This window comes from Vigna unguiculata, chromosome 8 (genome assembly GCF_037176805.1).
Source record: "Vigna unguiculata cultivar grain cowpea cultivar isolate G323 ecotype 2 chromosome 8, ASM3717680v1, whole genome shotgun sequence".
Taxonomy (NCBI): domain Eukaryota; kingdom Viridiplantae; phylum Streptophyta; class Magnoliopsida; order Fabales; family Fabaceae; genus Vigna; species Vigna unguiculata.
In genome coordinates, this window is record NC_140799.1 from 35,396,454 (window position 1) to 35,417,741 (window position 21,288).

Sequence of the window (21,288 nt, forward strand, 5' to 3'; positions counted from 1 at the left end):
TGTTTATATATGGAGGTACAAAAAACTGATGTAGACACTTTTAGTTATATATTGAATTTTATCTCATTAAATAGATGATTCTCTTTATTCTTGTCTAAGGCCTCATGTTCCTATCTAAGATTAACACCTTGTGGTCAATCTTCACTTGACTTACCAATTTGCTAGATTGTGGTGTCATTCATTTCTGTCTTATTCTAAGTTCTTCTCTAATTTATTTATGTCGTTCCTACAGAAGATTCTAATTCAGAAACGAAACAATTGTACTCTTTCCTTCCTAGGTAGATCATATCAATACATAACAAAGGAAAATTGTTATCCTATGACTCAAACTGTGGACTCTATCACTCAACTCCTACATAACTACTCACACCAAAGAATGATGATCATTACAAAAGAAGAAAAATACAACAAATAATAGAGAGTAAATTAAATTGTGAAACATGCTGTGAAAAAAAAAAAAAATATATATATATATATATATATTATTCTAGCTAAAAATAATTATGGTGAGTTTATACTCTTTAAATAATATTGGTGCTCAAAAGATTTGAAAATTGTTCACTAATCACAATTGATTTTATTGAATATTTAAAGAAAAACACGTTTACCATTGTGAAGACATTTTCCTTTTAAGAATAACGCAATATGTATCTTAATTTAAAATATTTTTATATCTTTTTGTAATATTTTACTATGCTTCTTTTATTAAAAGCATTTTTTTATTTATCTTTTTTTAATTTCCTTATAATTATTTTTTATTCTATTTTCTTCGACACTAATTATCTTGACTTAAAATTCAACTTAAGACTTATATTTTATAGAAATTTTAAAATTTTAAATTTAAAGTGGTGATAATATTTTATAGAAATTGAAATTAAGTATCATTGATATTGTATTATATTTTCTAAATATTTCATAATAAGAATTTATTAAACAAAATTTTCATCAACAATATCATATGAGCTGAGGTAAAATTCAAGTATTTAATAATTATATGTGAATATTATATTCATAATTGTAATTAAGATCGAATACAATTAAGTCTTAACCAAATAGTATACATCAGCCTCCGATGTTAACTTACTGGAAGAAACACAAATCAGTGTTCACAAACTAATTTCTTTAAGTTAGAGACAAAATTAAAAGAATATTTGGAGATCAAGTGTGGTTAACCCACATGGCACAAAGAGCGAAGGATACAGTGAGAAAAATGCCTATTTTCTTCAACACTGCACTTAAACCTTTCTCACTTTTGATACCAATAAACCAAACATCATTTGACTCATTCCATTTCATTATCTGAGACGATTCACTCGTTTTCTTCATGATGGTACCACCATTACTGCAACATGTCTCATTCCAAAATTTCACTTCTCCCTTTAGAAAAGCATCATAGTGCATCAACACCAGTGCAAAGACGAACACAAACGCACTTGCTATTGTCATCGATGGCTTTATCAGCTTTCCCATAACATAGGCCTTAACCTTCCTTAAAGACCCTTGTTCCTCCATTATCAACACCATTGCCTCTGCATTCTCCACATAATGATTGTGCGCCATCACTGTATTAAGCTGAACTTGCACTGTTTTTGAAGGAACCGTTTGCTGAAAGAATGTCTCCGCCACTTGACGAGTCGAAACAAACATTCCACGATTAACCTTTATTTCCTCAACAACCTCAAAACTAGGAGAACTTGAATAATCATCATCCTTGTTACCATCTTCTGTGAAGTTGTCGGTAGGGTCTTCGTCATCGTTGATGAAACCCAATGAGAAGTCATTATTATGTTCCATGTCACTGTGTTGCTCAGATTCTGATCAATCATTTAGCAATTACTAAAACATTACATGTTTGCAACAGCGTGCTCATCATTTACCATAATTATAAAGAAAAACAAACTGAATCATTAACAAAGCAATCATACCTTGCACCTCATTTTCTTTCATCATAGTTTGGAAGCTTGAAATTTCCTCTATTGGGACAATATTTTGTTCTTCCATCTGTGTCAATTTAATAAATAGTTTTATCATTGAAATAAAATAATTAATGGGGTAATATGTACAATTCTATACCTTTTCTAAATCTTCTTTTGACATTCCGACCCATCTTAAGTTCTCTACCTTCCTCTCCGCCTTAAATTCTTCATCCATATCTCCGATCTCTATTGTCCTTGTGTTTGCATCTTCCCATGCTTTGTCAGCATACCTCACTGAGTTCATTATTTCATTTGAATGATTGTAATTAGTGCCAACCATGAAGCTAAAATCATCATCACGAGGAGCATAATAATCATTGCCACCCCATTCCTGTGAGTAGCTGGATTGATTTATTAGTTCCTGAGAGGCCTGAGCCACCGAAAGAATTTCCTGTAAGATATCTGTTTCAGTTCTGCTTCCTTGCATGGAACTAGATACTTGTGCCATTTTCAGCTCTGAGATTCCAACTTGAGGGAAATCATCCACCTCCAAAGCGGGCATAACAAACCTGTGTTGCATCCTTGCACACTCTAGGGCTATATCCACCTGTAAATAATAAATCAGCTCATGCTTATATACAGATATTATTGAAAGTTTCATGTGGACCAGAGATAATATAATTTTATAACATAGAAATGTAAACGTAAATCTCATTTTATAAACTGGTTTGATAGAATTGATTTAGATTTAAAGTTCAACTTCTTGTAGCATATTTGTAAAGAAAGTTTTAAGAGAACATACCTTGGATGGAGGGTATGCTATGGCTCCAAAATTAGGATACGAAGAAGTTGGAAGACTAAATATTTGATCTTGTGATGAAAAGTGTGACCATTTTTCATGATCCCTTATCATTCCACCACCGATAGTGAGAGGAGTCTCAGTTCCAACATTGTGGGGTGAACAAGTATCCACAGACATAAAATAATTAGAGCTATCTACTAAATCTTCGCCCCTTCCTTCTGAGTATAGTTCAATGCTTGATGATTGATCGCTCGTAATCTGATTCACATTGGGAACATTAACATAGTGCCCCTCAACTTTTTGAGGAATCACTGCAGTCTTCTTCAACACACGGCAAAGAGCATATGCATCCTGAAATTACATTTTCCCATATTCAAAAGAGAAAAATCAATGAATGAAGGAAAACAAAACCAAATCAAAAAGTGAAAATGAAATAAGATTGTGCAGAAGAAAAAAATGAAGATGTGATGAATAATATATTACCTGCAAGCCTGAAGCAGTTTCGCATTCTGTTTCATCAAGACGATACTCATGCATAACCCAATTTGTGCGAGAGCCATGGGGTGCTCTTCCTCGATAGTAAACTAGGGTTTTCTTCATACCCACAGAACGAGCCTTCGAATTTACCTTTCTATCCTTCCCTGTTGCCTTCCAATACCCAGATTTTGTTGCACGGTTTGTTCTTGATCCATTTGGGTATTTTCTGTCACGAGGGCTAAAGAAATACCATTCCAAATCCTTCCCCGGTAACAATGATTTCCCTGTAATTTAAAAACTTAATTTTTCAACATTTTCACAAGCACTTCCAGTATAAATTCTAGTAAAAGTTGATTATTTTTAATATTCTTCTCACAATTCATGGTCCTCATCACGTCAAATCTTAAGGTGGTGAATAAAGCAAAGCGCAATGGGAGAATTATCAGAGAACGTGAAGAAAAGTATATATTGCATGGGAGTAGTGTATAAATGTATATTATACAATGTAGAATACAACGTAAATCCTTTTCTTTAGCATACGCTTTTTGACTTGGGAATCTACTATTGTCTCATTACTAAATCTTGACCATCACAATAGGAACCCTAAAGGTGAAGGGACCATCTCCTTTGGAATTCTTAAGTACAGTCCTTTCCACCATATATATATATATATATATATATATATATATATATATCACAATAGATATTTTATGATAAAGTACAAAAATATACTTGACCAAAAAAGCAAGTATGTGTTTGATCATACTGAATAAATATCACAAGCAAATCGCGTCTAAGCGCGTGCCACTTTTTTAAGAATCAGTGTTTTATGTTAAGTTTTACAAACTCATTATTATTATCAGTAAGAAAAATAAAAATTGAGATAGTTCAAAACTTCTGTACATGATCGTTCATATAAACTTTTCGTATCGTAAATTTCAACTTTTGATCTCTCCAAGAAAAACCCTACTACTCACAGAAAAATAAAAGTAGTAGGAGATGCATATATATATATATATATATATATATATATATATATATATTCATGCATGAGATATATATAATGAAAATAAGTTACGTGTAAAAGATGAGTAAGCATATGTAAGTAATTGATTAATTTTACCTGGTAAGTCCCATGGTTCACACTTGTAGAGATCAACTTCTGGAATGATTTCCAACTCAATCGTTCGGCCATTGATCTTCCTTTTAAGGTAATAAGCAACGAGTTCTTCGTCGGTAGGGTGGAACCTAAAACCAGGAGGCAAAACAGGTGCCATTTGTGTATTTTTATATATACTTTGGAGCTTCTTCTTCCTCTTAACTTATCCTGAACAACTTGGAATAGAGATTATGCAGAAGCTTGAATTCCCTGGCATGCAGAAAATGAAGCGAAAAGCAACATGTTAACAGAAGAGAAGCATATGATAGAAAGATGAGAAACATAATAGAGAGAGAGAGGAAACATAGACCTTAAGAAGGAAGAAGAAGATCCAAAGAAGAGATGGGTGGAATGTGGGGCTTGCTTGGGGTTTTGATAAAGAGGACAAAAAGAGAATTGAAGAGAGAGAAGATTCGGAGAAAAAAAAAGTTTGATGTATGGGCCCAGGGTTGTGTCATCCTTTCATCTCTTTTTCTTTTTTAACTACTTTTTATTTGTTTTTTTGATCAAATACATGGATTCCTGTTATCTTTCATATCAAGTTTATATCTACTAATTAATTAATTATGATTTTGTTTTGTTCTTCACCCATTGATCCTATGCTTCTTGGTTGTTCTTTCTTGGATTCTAAGTTTATCCACCTACATACAACTAGCTACTATAGCAGCAGCATCATGTCACCCTAGGAGTATTCCAAAGAAGGAAACTTAGAAAAAAAGACAACCTAGGACGGCTCTTCTTAACTGAACAAACGGTTCTACCTTTCACATTTGTTTCTTGCATGTCTTCAAATTATGTTAATATAATATTTTTATTATTTTCAAAATAACTTATCTTAAAATTAGTTTAAATTAGCCTAAGGATCGGAAAAGAAAATATGATAGTAAATGGTAAGTATTAATATATATTTTGAGTATGATAAAAAAAATTAAAATTTTATTATATATATTTTAATTTTGTTAGATTTATTAAAAAGAAAAAAATATAATGTTAATATGCAATTAATGTTAAAGGAGTCTTTTATTCTTTATTTTTTGTTTTGGAAAATTAAGATGTTTAATGATTCCCTTCAAGGTTAATTGCTTAGTAATGCTACATTTTAAAAAAAAAATACATGTGAGAATTGTTAAAATCAAAATAAGTGATCAATCATATTAACCATTAATAGAGGTCAAACAATATTAACAAAATGAAAATTATTGTATTAAGATCGTAGTTTTTTTTATTTTACTAAAAAATAAACACGTCAATACTTGTTGAACTAACCGGCTTATTATTTACCCATTAAATTTTAAATATTTTATAAATTTAGATATTTCTTATTGAGTTTTTATCTAAAAAAATTATATTTTGTTTAGATATTTTTTAACTAAATACCTTATCATGTGATTTCTTTTATCAATAAAATAGTGTGATCGTTATATTTGTCTTTTTCTTCCCAACTTCTCATTATTTCTTTATTTTTTAAACTTATCAAACTTATCGGTGAACTCATATGCTTGAAGAGTGAAGGAATAAGTTGATCATTGAGTTTGAGGAGATTAGAGAAGAAGAAAGTAATTGATGAATAAGTTGGGGGAGAGAACACAAAAATCATAAATCCTCATTCTCAACAAAAATAAAATAGTATATTGAGACAAACAACATTTTTAATTAAATTAGGATAAAAATGATTTAAGTACATATTAAGAAGTATGTTTAAGTTTAACTCATTGAAAAATATTCTTAATTTAACCTTTTTTTAGGAAGTGTATTTAAGTTTAACTCATCATTATAAAATTAATTCATGAAATGAAAAGTATTCTTAATTTAAAATTCTTTTTAAGAAGAAGACAAAGTAGTACACTTAATTAAAATTAAAATTTGTAATTCTATCTAATTGGTGAAGAAGACTCTAATATTATATAAAAAATAAATTTAAGTTTAATTTAATTTTATAAACTTAACTTAATAAGAATTATCTTATTTAATAAATTTTAAATTAATGATCTTCGTAATATTGCTAATTCACAATATAACAACATAAAAAAAATTAAAAGTTAATGATCATACATGGTTTCTCCAATTAGCAATATTGTATTTAAAAATAAAAATAAAGAAAAAGTAGAGAAGAAACTGGGTGTAGTTTGAGCACATGGAGAAGAAATGAATTAAAATGGAAGTGGGACCCACGTGGGACCAGCTTTTGCCACGTGAACGATTAAGTAATCCACTTGGCATGGCATGATGACTTGTAAGATATCTCATGCTTTTTCCATTCTCTCTCTCTCTCTCTCTCATGCTTTCCCTTTCATGAATGCATCATTTGGTGCTTTTCTCCTTTATCAGTTTATGCTTTCTTTGCTTTTTCTTCTTACTCTCCCATCCAATTTACAACAACTTCATTTTTCTTTGTTTTTCCTCTCTCTTTACTTTAAAAACATCAAATTCAATCTCTGCTTCTCATAGTAAAAAATAGGACTTAGATTTCTTTCAATTGTTGAAGAATAAGAATGACGTTTTCAGTCAATTTGAATATCAAACACTTTTATTCTAATTCGACCAATATCAAGTTTTAACTGCTATTACCCATTTGAACTAACGTATAAGCTTAATTGAGTTGTCTTATTTTCTTTCTATTATTATATACTGTTATAAATATTCTTCATGTTTATTTTCATATTAATTAATTTTTCAAAAAATTTATGCATGAATGCTAAGTATATATTGATTTCACATTAAGTATTTATTTAATTTTTCATTCACTCTTATATCATTATATTTAAATATTTTTTAAATTTTTAATGACTTGAATGTTGAAAAATATTCTCTAAGTTGAACTCTCCTTAAAATTATAAATTCGATATTTGAAGAATCTTTTATTTCATTTCATTCAAACCACTCTCTCTTTTGGATAAAAACATATATTTTTAACGAAATCTAAAATCATAAAAACTTAAAAATAGTAAAATGTCAATTTTACCTAATATATTGTTGGAGTATTTAGATTGTCTCAATATAATTTTTCTAACTTGCTCTGTACATTCAATAATTTTATATAACTTAGAAGTCAAGGTTAATTTTAATTTTCTTCTTCTATCATTTAAGACGTTTTTTAAGGACAAAACCATATTGGAGCTTGAGTCTTCAAAGTAGACAATATTTTAAGAACGCAGTGATTGATTATAATGATGTTGTCAAGTTTGTGGTCGGAACATTGGTGTCGATTCTGAGAGCGAAAACTCTCCTAGCCCTTGACCGAGGAACTTATAAGCGTAATTTAAATACTCATTCCACCATCTGAGACGTCTTTTAAGAATTCTTACTTTCTGAGACGTCTTTTAAAGACAAAATTGTAACGGAATTCCAGTCTCTAAAGTGGACAATATCTCAAGAAGGCGATGATTATCCTAACAATATGTGTAATATAGTTCATTAATTATATAATAGTCATGTTTAATTTGTATACAAGACAAAAGATTAATAAATAGTACAATGCACCGCTCATATAATAATTCATAATATTAGTAAGTATATTTTCATAAAGACTTGTTCTCAACAATATCATTACAATATCATTATAGCTCGACTGAAAATAAAAAATGTCTTTATTAATAAGAGATAGGTTTAAGGAGCAATATTACCAAACTAACTATGCAAATTATGAGTTAGCATTGCCAATGCAGTTGAAAAGCATACCCAGATGTTATTAATTATTACTCTTTATTTCCCTTATTTTAACTCAAGCCATCATCATATAAGAGAGTTGGCTAAAGACTAAAGCAGCAAATTCTAATACAATGAGAAAAACCAGGAACAAGGCAGAACCATTCACTGCCATGAGGCAAACCAAGCATTCATGCTTCATCAATCAAGCCCTGACATCTTCCTGAAGTGAAGAACAAACTGGTATACCTTCTCTGGGTCTGGCAGAACTTTGGAAACAGATTCCCTTTGCAAAGACCTCTTAACCCAAGCTGAGATCTTTGGTGCATGGTCTGCAACTTTGAATCCCCCAAGCTTCTCATAGGCCAAAAACCAAGCTGAATGAGGAATGGCTATGATGTCCAGATACCCAAAGGCATCACCACCAAAATAGTTCTTCTCCCCAAGAGCTTCCTCAAGATGCTTCAAAATTTCAATGAAGTCCCTAGTCCCTACTTCTCTCTCTTCTCCATTGCTTGCCCAGATGCTCCTCCCAGTTTCAAACACCTTCCGTGCATAAAAGTAACCATCCATAATCATATATCAACACATAAATCTACTTCTTAATTTTAGCCTCCAGCTCTATACTAGACTAGTACACATATATTTTGGGTTTGTTTCAATCTCTTGTAAACAGAACAATTCATTCACAATTTAGATGTAAGCAGAAAAAAATATCAAATGACATGTTAATGTTACATTGATATCACTTTACTGTCCAAGTATATTCTACTTTTCAAAGTAACCAAATCCACGAACCACATCATCTTAAGCACAAGATATTGAGCATTAACTTAAAATATATAGAAATTTCAAAACTAAACCGTTACTGGTCAAAATGTTTTAGACTTGAAATAAGAGTAAATAACATATAGATTAGCCTTGACAGCGTACTATCATCTAATTATAAAGTACTATGAACAGTAAAACTATTTCCTTTTATAGTACCTATCTTGACAGCTATATTAATAAAAAAAAATCATTCATCGTTAGAACTCTGCCTTGATCATGCCTAAACATTAAAGTTTAGAGATTCAGTAAAATAATAAACTGTGTTACTAAGGAGCAGGCAAAGCTCCTTAATTAAATCCTACTTAATTATTTTGTAAAATAAGATTTGCACATATTTATATATTACGTAAAATTATATTTTAATAAATAGTCTAACAGTGATCTTGATAACAGGTGGTGAGATAGATCCAACAAATAACAAATCTTATTAGGATAAACTTTAATTCATGAATATGATACCATGTTAAGAAGTGATCTTTAAGTCTAACTCAACCCCACAAAACTAACTTGTAAGATAAAATTTGCATCCACTTATATACTTTTATGTTATAAATTTACGTTATCTACGGTCTACATGAATCTTAAACATGTGTAAAACATAAAGTATTTAATTTGTTATTAAGAATGAGGCAACTAACCTTTTTGTCGATATAATCAGTCCAGAATCTGGCTTGGGCACGATCATAAGCAGAAGATGGAAGCAGGGATTTGGAAGACCAGACTTCATCAATGTAGCTAACTATGATAGCAGACTCAGAAATGGGTTTGCCGTTGTGCAAGAGCACAGGAACTTTTTGATGAATGGGATTTGACTTGAGAAGAAGTTCACTCTTTGCGCCAAACAAATCCTCTTCACTGTGTACATGGTTCACCCCTTTCTCTTCCAAAGCAATTTTCACTCTACCACAAAATGGGCTAGCCCAAAAGTCCAAAACCTCAACCTTGTCACCCTTTGACATGTTACCTTTTACAAATATGATTTCTTTACTTTCTTTTGAACGTTATCCGTTCTGGGATGACTAGAAAATGTGAGGGAAGTGTTAAATTTATAGTGAACAATTAGATTGGATGAAATCTTTGGAATGTACACAACGCCTACAATGTTCTTAGCTTCGTACCTCACAATGTTCTTAGCTTCGTACCTCACAATGTTTCTACAATCTTGTAACTGTAAATTTGTGTGTTTTGGTTTCAACAGCCTTTAGTGCAGAGGACACTGAAATTTGGCGTGGTGTGGGAATGGACGTTAGTATCAAACGGCCGGCAGAAGGTTAAGTAGTTATATAATTTTTGTAACTTAAAAGGCTTAAATCCATTTTGTTTCCTATACTTCCACAAATATGTAACTTTAGTCTCTATAAAATTTAAAGGTAGGCTTAGTTCTCCAAATTTTTAAAATTAAACAATTAATATAATAATTAGTATATTATTTTATTGCTTTTCAGAAATATTATATGGGTATAAAGATAATAGTTTCAACTACTCGTTTACATAAGATATTATTAATAAATTTGACAATTAATTTGGATTCTCATTTGGTGTATATTAATTATTAGCCTACTTTTTCTTTAATGATATTTTTACATTAATATATAGAATTTATAAAGTCAACAAACAAAAAAAAAGTTATAATGGGATGAAGAAAATAACTAATCTATTAAGAAAAAAAAATACATTTGAAAAAAAAAAACTACTCATATCCTAAAGATTACACATATTATTTTTCTATTTTATATATTTTTAAATTACAATACAAATTTTAAAAAGACACCAAAAGAATAATAGTGGAACACAGAAAAAGTAACTAACTATTGAGAATAAATTATTCCATGTATTAAAAAATAATTACCCATATGATTAAGAATAGGTATAACTAAATTATAAATGCATATAATGTTTCATTTTATATAATTAATTTTTTATTACAATATAGCTTTATTAAAATATATAATAAATAATATATTGAATTAATTTATTTTTACGTAACAAATAAAATCATATATATATATATATATATATATATATATATATATAATTATAAGAGAGCATAATTAAAAGTGTGGATATTCACCGCGCACCTCTAATTCCACGAATATATAAGAGGGATTATAATAAAAACATAGAATAAAAATAAAACACAGCTTAAGTAATTTTTTATTCATTAATCAACTAAGCATAATTTTTAACGGTGTTTGCTTCAAAAGACTAAATAAAGTATTTTTAAAATATTATAGAAACTACAGAAGATCAACTTAAAAATTGAGCAACCGGAAATAAACTTAGCCTGAATTTAGTATTGATGATGAATCCAAACTGTGATGTATCCTCAACCTGCGACTTATTTTCATTCTTAGAATTTTGAAGGTAAATGGAAACTAACTATATCATTTGGTGCTGGTTAAATATTAAAGTTTCCATGAATTATTTTCAGCATTAAAAATAACAACGGATAAACCTCTCACACAACTAAGCTCCACTCGTTCTATTACCCACACTAAAACCGTCTGTTCAACCAAATATTGTAAAGGCTTTAATCTTGGCCATGTCAAATTCAATCAATGACACAAAATAGTTGATAGTGATAAAGACTATTGTTGTTAGCATTTCTCTTTGCATAATTGATTGACCAACAGTTCAAAAATAAAGGCATACTTTGCTTAACTACAGGAAATGTGGACGAACCAAAATTTTGTGCAAACACCTTTCTCACCGACAGAAAGCAAAATACAAGAACTGAAACAGCCAATTTTGCAGGGAAACATTACCATTAAATGGAGTTAAAAAAATCATCGATCTGTCAACAATTACTACACTTTGCACTGGAAAATAGCAATCGAATTATGAAATGAATATGATATGAAACCGTTTTGTACATTTTATATACAAAAAAAATTGCACCTTCTGATTTTTTTTTCCTAGTAAATGTATGCCCAACAAAACTAAATTTATCCCTATTGCACAGCATTGGCCTTAACTTTTAAGCATACGCACATATGAAGAAAATACTCGGGATTTATCAAGTTGTTGACAACCCAAGAAAAAGGTATATCTAAAATTGGTTCTATCCCTTGAATACGAACAAATTTGATTTCAGCAATCTCAGCTGCGTTGCAAGATGACCCGGGATCAGATGATCTTTCTCCCTCTTCTCCACTTTGGTTAATGTTTGTATCTCCTTCAATTACAAAGGAATTCTCCAGAAAATACTCAGGTAATATTCTTTTAACCGCATCATTTAAACTAAAGTATTTACCTGCACGCAACAGACATAAAAGACAAATATATCAGTTAAATTGCAGAAAAGTAAAGATCATCCTATCAATAAATTAACAATTTCGATTAGTTGCAATCAATTTAAGCAGAGACAGAAGAATGGTAAAGGATGCACGGACACTTCAATAGTAGGCACACCATGAGAGACATTTAGACACTCTGAATACAACTGGCTGGCATTTTACAATTTTTTAATTTCATGTTTTGAATTTTTATAATATTTATAGATGAAAATATCACAACTAACTACACAAAAACTGACCAATAAAACTATCATATATCACCCAATATAAGAAAATCCCAAACTTCCTCGCTTTTTGAAACCCTGATATCACATTTTAAAAAATCTTTCAGATTTCATAAAATTATTGACTTTTGAATCTTTCAAATAATTTTATAACCCAGATTTGTCCAAAACCATCAAATATTAGAGTAGAAAAATATGAACCGGAGGGTATTAAGAAGGACAAGAAATTATTAGCAGACCAAAATCATTAATCATTACAAAGGATCCAAAAATGCAATCAACCGTTTAGCAAGAGATGTGTTCTTGTAATTAGTGTATATTACGTTACATCATGTGCATGTCACGTTACATCCATGACATAAGATCTGCGTTCCTATGATAAATGTATACAACATATATATTGTATGCTATGTTACATAATATGGCATCTTATGATAGTTAAAGGTTGTCATGTCATACTATTTTCTTATCCCACATTGTATCCAAACTTTCTAACTGGCGCATGTTTACGGCCAGTGTGCATTCTCCTCAAGAGAGAAATCTCTTTAGCAATATATAATGTCAACAAAAGTATTTAAGTATGTTTTTAGACATTCCGATGGACAAAATTTTTAACTATGTACGCATCATTTGTCTACTGGTGAATATCCCTTTCTCTAAAGTGGGCAATAAACCTCAATGCACCAATTTAGAGCCTAATCTTGTAATTACGCAAATTATTCATATTTTTTCCGAAAATTAGCAATTTACTTCAAAAAATGTAATGTAGCCTCTGGCACTCAATCAATACTGGTGTCAAGCACTTCAGAGGTTCATATGCCTCTAGCAAGAGAGGAGCTTTACCACTTCTGCTACTTGGACAATAAATAATTGACAGATTTTATTAAATCATGAACTGTTTTGGTTGCAAAAAGAAAGAAGTTTGTGTGGATGTAAGTTGTGTTTGCAGTACTTGGCTAACAAATACAATAATTGTAAACATGTTTCTTCCATTAACCTGAGATACAAGATAGTTTGTTATCAGGGTCGGGGATTGTTTGAATTGATAATCGAGGAACCTGAGATTTGAATTTTATTATCTTCTCTTCGCTTTCCCTTTCACAAGTTATCTTTTAAGAGAATATAATATTAGCTTAATTCATGATATTTTCCGTAAGTTCTCAGGACACAACATGCGGGCTAATCCTCAGCTGTGGTTCTCTATTCTTTTTCATTTTAGTCCATACATATTTAAGTTTGAGCCTTAGTCGCAGTACTGATAAATTGCCCTTAGTGATTGATTATATTTTCCTAAAAGGAAATATTTAATATTTTGTTATAGCTCCTGATATAAAATACTAGGTTTATTTATTTAGCTTTTATGTGTTTTTTACTTTTTTTTTTCTCTCTAACATAACTGTTTTCCTTTCCCCATTGCCCACTACTCCATCCTTCAGAAAACTGTAGCTGATTTTGCCCCGACACCATCAGCCCTATTGGAAACATGATGATCATCTCCATACAAGAAAAAAGGAAGAAAAATCATAGAAAACAATCAATTTAGAAGTTACAAAGGAGGATTATCTATAAGACACGACTTACCATCTTCTTTATAAAGCTCAACAGGACGATTGATATATGAGACTTTGTCCCAATTATCAATTTGAGGAGCATCTTCAAAATCATCAAACTCCTCAGTGACTGTCCAAAGATATAAACGGACAGGAATCCTACCTACAAAAGACAGTAGATGTTAACCACAAAAAAAGTTTATCAAGAGGCATTGGTACACGTGTTCATATTCAACAAATAGATAATTATGCAGTATTACAGTTTTAAGTACAATTAGAAAGTAAAGATAAAAATAAGAAAGAATCAAGTTGATAGAACTGATATATTCCACAACGCTCTAATTGATTCTTTATTGCACACAAGCTATTTTCCTATCAGAGTGACAGGAAGAATAACCCAGAAAACAACGTAGATTTACAAGAGATACCAATGTGGTATTCTGAGAGACCTTTCTCAGCCCTTCCCAACAAATTTCTAAACAGAAACAGACTAAAAAATACACCTAAACCCGTAACAGACTTATATAGGCCTGTTACAGTTATAATTTCTAAGTGTTTCTGACTGTTTCAACTGTGTGTTTTCCCCTTCTTTTGTACACAATACCATATCTATCACAAGTAAAACAAGTAGCCTAAGTGATAGCTCTCAATCTTTACATATGATCACACCATACAGATATCGTTTTTAAAAGGGTATGTTGAGAGCCCATAAGGCACTCAGAATTAGTTTAATCCACTTGTAAATGTTTAGAAGATCCACCAGGAATTTATAGAAAAACAAGGAAATATTATCAAAAAGAATGGAGGGTGTAGACATGAAATCTTCCATAAAAGAAGAGGAAAAAACACAGCAATCCAAATTGGCACACAAACTAGTTCATGTTGCTCACCAGTCTTAACTTGTCCAGTAACATCAGTATCCCCTGTACTTTGTGGAGATTTAATCAAGACTGAACTAACATTTTCCGTATATTCATCTTCAGAGGTTCCAAGCTTAAGCTTAGATGCCACCCGCCGGTAAGTTTCTAAATTACCTGCAATGCAAATGAGTACCGACTGTTGACACAAGTCTAAGATCAAAGGGCAACAAAACAAAATCTCCATAAATTACCAATGGCAGATGGAACCCTTGTTCCTTTCTGCACTTTAATGTTACACTACACTTTGACTATCCTATCTTTTATGAATCTTAGGGTAGAATAGCATTCATTCAAATTTGAGATTGGTTATACATTGCAAAATTGCAACTAGCTTTTGGAAGTGTATGTTCAACTACGTCTTAAATATTTTTATTGCCCAAAATAAAAACAGAGGGATAAAATAACCAAGGTAATCAAACAACTATTTCTACTCTGGAAAATATCCTTGAGAAAAAAATTACATGTTTAATCTTTATGACTGTTTGTGTGCCAATAAAGATAGAACATGTTTGATTTGCTAAAAGAAGGAGAGAACAGCACAAAAAGGCTTGTCTCGTGGTTTAATTTTAAACAAGAGAAAAGCTGAAATACTGGACAGAAGGTAAAGAGATTAAATTATCCCTTTTTCCTTAATGTTGTAACCCACCCCATCCACTTCCACACTGATAACCAACCAAAACACAAGTGCAACTGCAAAAATGACGGATGAACACTCAAAACATTCAACAATGTTCCCTTGCTCATTTTTTACCACGTATCAGAATAATGTGACAATTATATCAGCATTCACTGTAATTCTAAGAAAGTTATCAAATTATAATGTACTTTTAATATTGTACAAGAATAAATGCTAGGAATACACTCTCTCATTGGTCAAAATTTTGCGGATCCACATCTTATTTAATGAAGCTCTGCTAATTGTTGCAGATTTCAACATGTTACAATTACAAGGAAACTGCTAGTAAGAATGTACGAGAAAGTGTGTTAATAAGACTTCTCTATAGAACATAATAAATAATTAAATGATAACTCTTAAAATAATTATAAAATATATTGTGCCTTTTCATAATGGAAAATAAACACTATATAGCACTTGTGTATATTTAAATTAACACTGTCCTTTCTAATACTTATATGCATAGAACAACACAAGAACAAATTCCCAATGTTGTACATCAATCACCGAACACTAGACAAAATGAAAACTTGAACTGTAATTCAATGTGCATCACACACTCATAATGTTTTAGATGAGGTATCCGAGTTTGTCCTATTCACAAGTGAAACCTTTTGCTGAAAAAAGAAAACAAGTAAACCAAGCTTCATTGAAAAACCCTTGGCTATCCCAAACAAACCAACCTCAAGCTTGATAAATGATAACCTCAGGTTCAATCTTAATCCAACACAGATTACATTTGTGACCTTAATTAGATTCCTAAAAATTACAAAGCTTAGCTTGCATTGCCTCATTCACCACCAGAAGAAAAACGAAGGGCCATCCATTGGTAGGGTCAGGCTATTAAAAATAACCGATATGCCTTTATGTTGACTAAATATAAAATGAATATGAAGCTTTTTGCCGGGACAAACTTCACAATAGAAATTTATCAACAACCTTGCTAAAATCATATCGAATTGACACCAAAATAACTATGGGGCCTCTTAAATAGCACTACCAGCACACAAACAAGAGTAGGTCAGTCACTCAACAGTCACACTACTTTAAAGATAACTGCACTATATCTCTATATCTATAACAGGAACTGGATCATAAATGTAAAGAAACATTTAACGAGCAGGAAATAGTATTTATATTTATATATTATTTATATCATATTCTCTCTCATCTGGTTCTTAATCAAAGTGAGAACCAGAAAAGAATTGCAAATAAAGTCTCGCTCTTTCTCTCTCTCTCTATTCCCAACAATTAACAATCAGTAACAAAAGAACTCAGGTACTACATTTTAAATTTATCCTATTTTTCTTAGCATTCACATGCTAACAATCTATTTGATTGAAATAACTAAAAGTTCCCAACATTTTACAGGTAGAATATAAATCACACATGGGAATCCCAAAGAGAAACAGAATACCTTAGGTAATTAACAACAGTACCTTTTAAAACAGAGTCCCAGAGCTCCACCTGATCAGGTTGAGACATGTTCATGACATTTTTGCTATTCCCATTTATTACATATGCAGCCTGCAGCAAAATTAGAATTCAGGTAGTGGCTACGAAAATTTAACATCTCACATGCATTGCCGATGGGACACAAATAACAAGTTTTGGGGACTTAAAGTTGAACGAATGCAGTATCCCACTTCCCTACCAAGAATCCTACACTTAAATTTTAGCTGGAATAACTGCTGCTTCTTTTGGATTCTAGTCTAACTTCGAGATTAAGGTTTGGCAGCAAAAAATAGCCAGTGACTTTATTAGCATGCGAAATAAGTAAGTTGTAGATAGTCAGAAAAGGCACACAATATGCTGGGTTTATTCTAGAAGGAATAAGAAGGGCCTTGGAGAGCCAGTTAGCTGAGGTTGAAAGTAGAGGGGGATGGGGGATCATGTGATAAAAGGAAAATATAGTAAGGAGAGAGAATAATAGGGGGTCTGTTGTGGGAAATCATAGTTTATTAAGTATTTTGCAGGGAAGAGAATATTCTCTCTGAAGAGCTTAGGATCTGGTTTCCTTTTTCTACGTCTACAATAGCCCTTGAGCTCTCTTCATTTCAATAAAATACATCTTATTCAGATTTTATCTTCTGGATTGCCATCACCTTAGCATATTATTACAAAAATACCTATTTTGACCTAAAACTGAGCTCAAAGATCTCTTCCCTTACTATAACATTTCTAATTTTATCATAAATGCATATTGAGTAGTAGTTAATAATATTAGTTGTTCCAAGGTGTGGGAGGAACTGAAAACATCATAGCTTCGATTCGAGAACTCCTTATTTGAAAGCAGCAGTAGGTTTTATCTAAGATATTCCAGAAATCCATATCAATCCATTAACTTTTATCATTAATGCACATTTTATAGCAGTTAAACAACACACTAACTTGGCCCATAAGCATCATACCAATCCACCAAAAAACCACCATTACCTTAATAAATCCTCAACAAATTTTCATGTTAATAAAGTTCCAATATTTTCCTTACTATCCTATACCAATAAACCATGTCCCAGACTAGGTTAAGATCTGTTTAAAGCTTCATATAACCAAATATAATATGAGTCAGACGTGATCAATCAAAATAGCACGAAATGCATCATGTTATAAATCAAACAAGTACAACAAAGGCAAGCACCACAAAGCAAATATCACATAACTGACCTCTTTCAGTGAGTTAATAAAGCTCCACTTTACACTGTCTTCACCTTCACAAGGAAGCAGTATATTACTTGGATATCCTCTAAAGTGTACCTATAAATCGATCAGAGGGTTCAGAGATTAAGATCAAATATAGCTGCACATGTGGAAAGATGACTTCTAAAAGGGCCACTAAAATGTTAGTAGTAAATCAATCCTAATTTATTTAAGCACTCCTAATTTTATTTGCTTCCCCTAGTTCAGGCTCTTTCTTAGTTTCTTCAATAACAAACACCACCAAGCAGGTAGAGATGAAGTGGAAATCCAGTAGGATTTCCTGTATCGTCACATCATCCCAATTATTAATATGATGAGGCAGCAACACGAGTTCCTAAAGGATGCTAGTCTTTTTCAAAAAAGAAAAAAAATACACTAACAGCAACCTACGAATTAAACTCTATTCAAAATATGAAATGAACTACAAACGCTTTACTTAAGAGAAAATAAATGTCATCCAATCACAAACCATCGTCATACAAGATAAGTTTAATAAATTTTACAACAACGACCTCAAAGTCATACCGACAACGATTTTAACCTAGGAGTACATGGCCACTAAAAATTAAACTCTCGTGTTAAACTTGCTTCCTGCAATTAAAATCTAAATGAGCCAATTCCTACCGAACAATCTAAACAGAGGAAACAATATGTAATTCCAACAGAACATGGTAGGTCAAATTGACTAAACAGAAAACCAAAACAAAATCAGAAAGTAATTACCGTCAAATTCCACGGTCTCTCCGGCTCCACGCACAGAAGATCAAAAAGAACACCGGTCGGTATATACCTGCACAAGGCATAAAAAAAAAAAAAACAATCAGTGTAATGCGAGAATTCAAAAAACAACAACAAGAGAATGCATTGTATTGAATTTGCAATCGCACCACTTGAGAGGTAGGCCTTTATAGTCAAACCAAACGGTGTCAAGTCCAGGGGGAAGCGTGCTGCTGAAGTGAGGCTTCACGAGCGAGATCAACAGAGGCAAGTACCCTATCCGAGGAGCCAACACCTGAAAACGAAAACGAAATGGAAACAAAGCGATTAATTGAGTGAGATGATGAAAAACCCTACGGAAAAAAAAAAAGGAACAGTGTGGCGCGAGAAGAATACGAGAGCTGGTGGAGGAGGAGGGAGAGTGGTGACTTCAGATTCGTGAAGGTGAATCTGCAGCGGAATGGCCCCTTCCCACACCTGCTTCTGCGCCGAGCTCATCTCTTTCAGATCTCTTTCTATTTCTCTCTCACTCTCTCTTCACTTTTAACTTCATTCAACTTCATTCGCTCCACTTCTTCTCCCACTTTCATCAAATCGCTCACGTTGCTTAATTTGTTTTCTCACTGCTTTCGGATTTTTTTCAACTACATCTTAACTTCACATTATTATCTAATTACAATTTATTATTTATAATAAATTTCTTTATTTTTACTTTTTAAAATTACATTAAAAATATTAAATTTTTAAATAAACATTATGAAATACGATAAATAAATGTGGCAACTGAGTCTCGTTAATACAGTCGAAGTTCTAAACTTCAGAGAGTAAAATACGTATGAATTTAGTCATTGTTGAACGTATTTCCTATTCTTATATTTAAACATCTTTGTTTTAGTTTTAATAAATTGCATGTGTTATATTTCTAATTCCATTTACTTATGTTATGTGCATAAAGGAAAAATATATATTTAGAGTACATTTTCTTATCTATAGTATTTTTCGAATTTCTTTCATTTAAGTCTTTTTTTTTCATATGTTTAACTGTTAAATTTTCAATATAAATTGTACATATTATCATTATAAATTTTTTCCATACATTTTATTATCATATTCTTTTACTTTTACCCATGTTAAGTGATAAATACACGTTATTTTTGTAAAAATTACAATAACACCACGTAGTTTTATACCATATCTCGTCCTTTTGTTACACAATTAACAAATCGGTAAAATGCGTAAATCTAAAGAAATAATAAAATACGTGAGAAATACTATATAGTAAAATGATGATAATAAAATGACAAAGAGTCACTTTCTTACTAGCTTATTTGAATAATAAATTAAGGGTTAAATATGTTTTTGTTCCATTTCAAAACTTTGAACCAATTTAGTCTTTCATCTTTTCGAGATACGTAGATTTAGTCGTTTTAATCAAATATTGTTAAGTTTATTTGATATTTCAAGCACTTCATAATAGTATTTAATTTAACATTAAAGCAAAAATGTGTCAAACAATATAAAAAAATTCAAATTCAATCTTAAAATGCGTATGAAACATCAAATAAACCTAATAAATTTTGATTAAGAAGACTAAATCCACGTATTTCGAAGGATGAAAGATTAAATTGGTCCAAAATTTTAAAATAGACTAATTCCAAAATTTACTGAAAGTTCAGGACCAAATAAATATTTAACCCATAAATTAATTAGTTTGATGAGTAAACAAATTTTTTTAGTAAATAATTAACAATATTTTCATTTTATGAGTTTTTAACTTTTAAGTTATAAAAAATTTAATTAAATTATAAATTTTAAGATACACTTTATAATTCATAAACTATGTAAACAAATTGATTAATTTTTTATTTATTTTTATTATTAACCTTTGTATATCTTTTTATTATTTTTAATTTCATTTCATATACTAAAATATTTTAATCTCATAAATATAAATAATTATCACATTATTTTTAATAATTAGTGTGTTGTTTTTATATTATTTTTTTTACACATCTCAAATTCAATAAATAAAAAAACCAACATTTTAAATTGAAGTACTACATAATGCAATGTGAAAATTATAGACAATAAAAATTAGAAAGAATATATTCAACTCATTTAAAAATATGTACAATTTTTAAAAATAAATAAAAGTGTAAAAAATTAAACAAAAAATTAATTATTTAAAAAATATAAAATTATAATTACATAATAATTTTTTTTTGTTGAAAACATAACTTTCAGTTATATAATTAAATTAAGTAGTTGTATTTTTTTATACCATTTTATATTTATCGTCTATTTTATTAGTTAATTTGACAAGAAGTTTTAGTGTAATAAATACTTTTCATGTATATAAATAATATTAAGTTTGG

The 21,288-nt window shown here is 30.6% G+C and overlaps 3 protein-coding genes across 3 annotated transcripts; all 3 read right to left on the reverse strand.

Moving 5' to 3' along the window:
* Nucleotides 1-988: 988 nt before the first annotated feature.
* On the reverse strand, nt 989-4,637 carry LOC114193845 (NAC domain-containing protein 86-like). Its single transcript, XM_028083793.2, has 6 exons — nt 4,319-4,637; nt 3,202-3,479; nt 2,719-3,069; nt 2,074-2,523; nt 1,926-2,001; nt 989-1,814 (listed from the first exon to the last, which is right to left on the reverse strand). The coding sequence occupies exons 1-6, from the start codon at nt 4,470-4,472 to the stop codon at nt 1,159-1,161; spliced, it is 1,965 nt and encodes a 654-aa protein (XP_027939594.2). The 5' UTR covers nt 4,473-4,637; the 3' UTR covers nt 989-1,158.
* Nucleotides 4,638-7,925: 3,288 nt separating this feature from the next.
* LOC114193145 (glutathione S-transferase U19-like) lies at nt 7,926-9,789 on the reverse strand. The gene is made up of 2 exons (XM_028082849.2): nt 9,469-9,789; nt 7,926-8,545 (listed from the first exon to the last, which is right to left on the reverse strand). Exons 1-2 carry the CDS (start codon nt 9,787-9,789, stop codon nt 8,201-8,203), a joined length of 666 nt encoding a protein of 221 aa, XP_027938650.1. The 3' UTR covers nt 7,926-8,200.
* A 1,868-nt stretch (nt 9,790-11,657) lies between these two features.
* On the reverse strand, nt 11,658-19,549 carry APG5 (autophagy protein Apg5 family). The gene is made up of 8 exons (XM_028083052.2): nt 19,310-19,549; nt 19,084-19,208; nt 18,920-18,986; nt 18,164-18,253; nt 16,936-17,023; nt 14,791-14,934; nt 13,932-14,063; nt 11,658-12,083 (listed from the first exon to the last, which is right to left on the reverse strand). The coding sequence occupies exons 1-8, from the start codon at nt 19,409-19,411 to the stop codon at nt 11,782-11,784; spliced, it is 1,050 nt and encodes a 349-aa protein (XP_027938853.1). The 5' UTR covers nt 19,412-19,549; the 3' UTR covers nt 11,658-11,781.
* Between the last annotated feature and the right edge of the window lie 1,739 nt (nt 19,550-21,288).